Below are 6,487 nucleotides of genomic sequence, written 5' to 3'. Positions count from 1 at the left end.
TGGTGAACACTTCTTGAGATTCTGTTAAATTCTGCTTGTGTAACTCTCAAATAATGCAGGGAGAAATGGTGGGAATCTTCTTCACCTACTCCTGTCTTTTACTATAGCTTATTCAGTGTACAGAGAGATTAACTCTTCCTGTGAGGCACTGTTTCTTTGCTCCAGGGACTGCCTGAAAGCCTTTCTTTTCCCTTGTCAAGCAGTACATTTTTAATGTGACAATGCAGTACTGTGATTACTAGTTAGCTGCATATATATCAGCATTTCAATTTAGTGCAGTCTCTAGCATCTGATTGGTTGGGGGAGGAACCTTTGTGTGTGTGTCTGCATCTGCACATGTAATATTGTATATTGTCAATCAAGTGAGGTATTCACTCTGCCCAAGTCATAGACTGTGCATGTTTAAATGTGATGTGTTGATAAATCTGTAATGTCTTTCCCAGAACACCATTGAAGATTGGTGTCATACTTGTTCCTTTATAGAAATACTTCATCATCTTTTCTCATAGCAGTGCATTTCTTCAGGATATGTAACTGGTTTCCATGCAGGTTTCGGCCTCCATGCTCAAACAGTTTCCCAACAGTGGCTTGAATCCTGGTCTTTTCAATATGGGCCCCCAGCTTTCTCCACAACAGATTGCCATGCTGAGCCAGCTTCCACAGATTCCCCAGTTTCAATTAGTAAGTAGCTAGTAATCTTGTGAGACAAGACTGTTTACAAATTTTCTGCCGGAGAGATTTTATTTTTGTCTGTTCTGTTTTGTTCTACTGATGTTGAGTTATTTTTGTACAAGTATTCCCTGTCTGCTGTACAGGATAATGAAGCCCTGCTAGAGGGCAGCAGATAAACAAACAGGCCTGTGTAATGATTGAGGATGTTGCAGAGGGTTAGTAATGATTCTAAGCAATGTTTTTGTACAGAAAGCAGTTGTCTGTTAATTTTTAGTGGAGTTTTCTTCATATTTGTAGTCATAATGATAGTAACAAAGCTGGTGCTAGTAATTCTGTTGCATGATGTTTAATGAGAAACAGGTGAAGGATATAGTATTCTTTTAAGCGTTCATTGTCATTTTAAGTGAGCGGAATGAGAAACAGTTTACCTAAGTTCTGAGCGAGGCATTTTCTAGTGAATAGCTCCTGGCAAGTACATTTCCCTTGATGAGCTCTGTATTTTCACTCTTCCCACCCCCTCTTATCTTGTAGGCATGTCAACTCCTCCTTCAGCAGCAGCAGCAGCAACAGCTGTTACAGAGCCAGAGAAAGTTATCTCAAGCTGTGCGACAACAGCAGGAGCAACAGGTGTGGCACTGATTTTGTCCATCGTACAAAGTGCACCGGGAAAATGCACTCTGCAGTGAAGAAAGACAATGCTGGATTTAGTAACGTCATCTGCTTTCTTCATACTGCACTTTCCAGAGAGCGGGGTCTTTCAGACCTCCTCTAAGTCACTGGGTTTTTATGTTCACTGGAATTCTGTGTTACAGTATAGCATATGTGAACTCCAGTTTTTTTCTTCCATTTGCAGCTTGCTCGTATGGTGAGTGCCCTCCAGCAGCAGCAGCAGCAGAGGCAGCCTGGCATGAAGCATTCACCATCCCACCCTGTTGGGCCTAAGCCACATTTAGACAGCATGGTACCCAATCCTTTGAATGTGGGTCTCTCAGATTTACAGACCAAAGGGCAAATACCTGGATACGGTTCAGGTAAGCGCTCTGTGTGTTGCCCGTACTTATCATATTAATATGGTAATTGTGTTAGGTCAGTTATGTCTGGATCCAGAAATAAGTAATTTATGCATAAGCGTTAGAGCGGAGATTTAAGACAAGTGTCAACTTTGAATCAAATTACATTATTTTTCCTTACATGGGAAGAAGACAAACCGAAGAAGAAAACCTATCTTAGCATACTGACCTAACCCACTTACTTGGAAGATGCCCCTCGAACATATACCCCTTGCTGTTGTTGGGTTTTTTTTACCTTTCTCATGATCACAATGACTCCCTGTTTGAAGATGCTTAAAACCACAAATGACAATGGAGTTTTGTTTGTTTGTTTCACAGGCTTTGGCTCAAGTGGCATGGATTATGGCATGGTGGGAGGGAAAGAGGCTGGAACAGAATCCCGCTTTAAGCAGTGGACTATGATGGAAGGGCTGCCCTCTGTGGCTTCACAAGATGCCAATATGCACAAAAATGGTGAGAAAGGGGACTGGCAATTCTGGGAAAGCCCTTGTAGTATCATATTGCCAGAGGTGAAATAGCTTGGGTAAAACTGTCTCTCCTTACTAGTATGCATCTTAAGTATTTTTTGCTTTAGATTACCATACTCTTAGAGATCCCAACCTTTCCTGATTGTAAATACATGTTTTTAATGCTTCAGGTGCAATAGTGCCCCCCGGAAAGGCTCGTGGAGGATCGCCCTACAACCAATTTGACATAATTCAGGGCGACCCACTCGGCGGCCATGCAGGCCCTGCTGGTGATAGTTGGTTACCTGCCAAATCTCCACCAACGAACAAGATCGGAAGTAAATCCAGCAATGCCAGCTGGCCTCCAGGTATTATATAAGGTTATGTCCTAGCTTTAGGGTAGATGTGCTGAGACCTTCCCTCATCATACTTACTTAAATAACCGTTGCAAAGAAAATAGTTGCCCGGCTTGGCCCATCTTGTTTTGTGAATTTCTTCCACATTAAATTGGAACACAAATGTTGAATTTCCAGAAAAAAATGTCAGTGCTAAATATGAACTAACTGCTGAATAGTGTTTGGTTTTTGTTGGGTGAGCTCCTATGTTCTGTAGTTTAGTGACTTAACATATACAGAAATTTCTGTGAAAACACGTGTTCATAGAATGCTCAGCATCAGCTCCCTCCTCTTGTACTGATTCCTTATTTTTGTGGTGTTTTGTGGCTGACATGGGATGCAAAAATTCTGATAGGTAGCGTGGAATCAGAAAGCTAAAAAGGGGAAAGTGAAGTTTGTTTGGTAATGGAACAGGATTTTCTTGAACTTCTGTTTTTTTGTGTAACATGAACTCTTCTTCTGGCAACAGTTTACAAATCTGGTCCATGGTGGACTGCCAGAATTACTGGTTTTGCCAGAATTACTGGTACAATATGTATATGGGTGTGTGTGCCACACTAGTGCAGTTGACCTTAGCTCATGGGTTGCATAAAGGGTAGAAGAGCATTTTAATGCTTCAGTAATGCTCAGCAATCCTGTGGACTGGGTAGAAGTTTTTTGCTTTTGGGATCGCAGACCGTAGCACACTTTTTAAGTTTTCTAGTTTCACTGGCAGAATTTTATGTTTCTGTTAGAAATCGCAAGTATCTAGGAAAAATACATATGAATTTGAATAGGCACATAATTTTCTATACAGAACATTCATTTAAACAGAGTGGTGTCCTGGAAGTTGCACAGATTAGTCACTGGTGCTGTTCAGGAAATAGTGGATTCCATGATTTTTTTCTTGTCTGGAAGACACATTCCAGGAAAACATTACTAACTGCAAACCCTCTGCTGTATATCCCCTCTAGCACAAAAAAGCAAAAGTCCAGGTACATCTCTTGGGTAAACCAGTAGCACAGACCTTGCATCAGAAAGCCTAGGAATCTGTGTGACAGATACACTGCAGGAAACCTAGAAAGTGTAGTTAAAGCCTTTTATGTGGGAACTCCTCGTTTTCTTGCCAGAATTAGACACTGTTTTCTGATGAGCTGACAGAGTTACAGAATTAGTTATCTCAAAAACATCTGCACACCCACAGTTTTTCACAATGTTCACTGCCTTCTATACAGGTGTATTTGTGTTACATTTCTGTCAGCCTGGTTGTTAAGTACCGAGCTTCTTGAACTGGAGTTACTGTTTATAATGCCAGAAACTCTCAAAATTTAATCTTTTACAAGACCTCTCTCGCAGACTCGTTGCTGAACTTGTTTCTTTCGTCACCATTCCCTTGTGTAATAATGAGAAACACAGTACTGCTTGGAATGTTACAAGACACGTTAGGATCAGCTCTGCTGTCTCTCCAAGCTTTAACAGGATTCTTGGTACCAAAAGGCTGTTAACAGAAGTTAACAGAAGTTGGATAGCTGCTCTTTGCCCCTCGTTGGCATACCATGGAGCTTCCTTAGTGATACCTGTAGTCCCACTGTCAGTGCTAGTACAGTTTTTTGTTGCTGAGTGCCTCATGACTCTGAGGGGATAAGTGAAGTTCACAAATCCTGAACATGAACTTTTACTGAGATCATCAGTACAGTCCCTAATTTCTTGTGCAAATGAGTAGCCCAAGACTATGATTGCAGGTTTCACGTAACAGATTCTGGGTTTTGGCATGTAACATTTATGCAGTTATTCCTATATTGCCATCCCACTCTTGGAGGCCAATAGACTGGGACGAGTTATTGTTGCGTAACCATCAGCCAGTTGAACTGTCTCATAGTCAGTCTACCTTATGGGCTTCCTTGACCAGGAAAACTTAGCATGACAACATGATCTACCCTATCAACACCCTTGATGAAGAATGAAGACCTAAAATGACTTTACACTCTAGGTTCTTCTTCTTGACAAGCTTGTAGATGAGGCCCGCTGTCGGTCCCTGGCATGGAGATAGAATTTTTCCTCCCAGTATTGGAAAATAAGTTGTTAACAAAAATGAGTTTACAAGAGAAAACCTCTTGAAATAGGTGCGTTTTTCCTTTGAATGAATACAGTGGTAACTCAGCTTTCACCCTGACAACACCTTTCGCGTTTTCCTCCTAAATGCCATCTGCTGCAGAAATTCTGCCGTTCAAGAGAGCAGTATTGTTCAGCACAAAGATAAATGAAGTGGTGCCCAATCAAACTGATATCACAGCTGGAGGTGAGAGCAAATTTTGCTGCATTGGTGAGAACTATGTCTTTCAGTTATGTCGCACAGACTTGCATACCTAGGTAATACTAGACTGTAACTTTCCCATTCAAGATCAATTCAGCCATACACTCCAGGCAAACTGGCCTGGATGTGTATGACATGGTTCTCACAATAATCTTATGTTTGAAGAACCTTTCAAATATCAGTGGAGAAATGCATTTCATATTTTCTTTACTATCTGGAAATAAAACAGCATGTCTGCAGACAGAGTTGGTGTATGTGCATGAGAATAACTGTCAGCCCTAAAGGATAGTCTGGAAATTTGTCAGTATGCCAAAGTTCAAGGAAAACTCTTCTCCAGACCAGAGTTATTTTGATGAGTGAATGTGTTCATAAGCAATAATATGCCTGATCCTTGGAGCCTTGTTTGTATATTTATTAACCTTTTGATTAGAGCTTACTATGCACCTAATTCTCAGTCTCACCAATTCCCAGAAATCTTTACAAATACAAGACTTGGACTTTTTTTTTTTTTTCTTTTTCAAGCAAGTTCTGATTTTGAGGTTCTAACTTGTGTTCATGGATTTTTGTCACAGAACAGAGAAGATATTTTGACTAGACCCAAGAGCTGCATTTCTTCTTCCTTAAGCATACGGTGGTCCTGTTTGTCAGGGACTGCAGTATTTTGGCAGTAGCTGAGCAGATTGCTTCCTTGATGCAGTGCTGATTGCTCATAGTGTTAGAAGCATGGATACCTGGTCCTCCTGGATTTTGTTAAATTACTTAAAGATTGGGAGATGTAACTGATGTTTACAAAATCATTAAGTCAGTGAATGAGATAAATGCAGAATTGTAATTCTGTGAATCCTGCGATGCTAGGACCATGGTAAATGCTGGACTTAAGAGGATATAAATTTTAAGTAGATGAGAGATTTTTTTTTTTTTTTTCTGTCAGGAGTGGTGAACTTCTGGATTGTGTTGCTTTTAGAGCTTCTTGGGACAGATGGTACTAGCCAGGTGAAGTAGTGATTGGATAAAATAATGGAAAAACATTTGGTAGTTCTGCCATCCTAAATAGGAGGATTGTGGATACTGGGACAGTGTGAGGGCAGTAGTCTAAAAATAGTGGCCAGGTTTGTGTTCTGTCCCGAAATGGTATCTCTCCTACTACTGTTAGCAAAATACTGGACTGGATGGACCACAGTTCTGACCCAGTAGGGCATTTCTTATGTCTTCTCTGAGATTCTCCTGCCAGTGCATTATCACAGTCTAACATTGTCCTTGCTGTCAATTGTTTGAACCCGTAGTATCACATTTTCTTATGTATTTGTCTATGAAAGTCAGTCTTGACTATACTTCTTCATTAAAAAGGTGACTGAAATGAACCCTTCCATGCCAGATTAATCCTACATGGTTTCATTCTAGACAACACAGTCTGGATCCCACTTTTAATAATGGATTTTTTAATTACACTCAAGTAAACTAACAGTAATTATTTCAGAACTTCAGGTTGGGAATAAAGGTACCATTCCATATCCTGGACTTGTATCTGCAAGGGACTAATCTGCCACCTTGGCACTCTTCTCATGCTTACCTAAATTGTCACATAGTATATGAAGCTTCTTTACTTGTTTT

The 6,487-nt window shown here is 40.5% G+C and overlaps 1 protein-coding gene across 14 annotated transcripts in view; it reads left to right on the top strand.

Annotated features, from left to right (window-relative positions):
- Positions 1-6,487, top strand: part of TNRC6B (trinucleotide repeat containing adaptor 6B) — a 144,561-nt gene that overhangs the window by 116,311 nt on the left and 21,763 nt on the right. For 12 of the 14 annotated variants that reach the window (XM_027879378.1, XM_027879369.1, XM_027879375.1 and 9 more), the window contains 6 exons: positions 550-681; positions 1,204-1,299; positions 1,526-1,703; positions 2,061-2,195; positions 2,380-2,556; positions 4,778-4,861. In XM_027879378.1, coding sequence (XP_027735179.1) covers positions 550-681; positions 1,204-1,299; positions 1,526-1,703; positions 2,061-2,195; positions 2,380-2,556; positions 4,778-4,861 — 802 coding nt within the window. The remainder of the gene's footprint in view (positions 1-549; positions 682-1,203; positions 1,300-1,525; positions 1,704-2,060; positions 2,196-2,379; positions 2,557-4,777; positions 4,862-6,487) is intronic. The other 2 variants (XM_027879376.1, XM_027879368.1) reach the window with 1 other exon arrangement.

This window comes from Empidonax traillii, unplaced genomic scaffold, assembly GCF_003031625.1.
Source record: "Empidonax traillii isolate 1590-97213 ecotype Southwest subspecies unplaced genomic scaffold, ASM303162v1 scaffold55:size2822071, whole genome shotgun sequence".
Classification (NCBI taxonomy): domain Eukaryota; kingdom Metazoa; phylum Chordata; class Aves; order Passeriformes; family Tyrannidae; genus Empidonax; species Empidonax traillii.
Note: the sequence above shows the minus strand (reverse complement) of the source record. Positions and strands in the feature narration are given on the sequence as shown.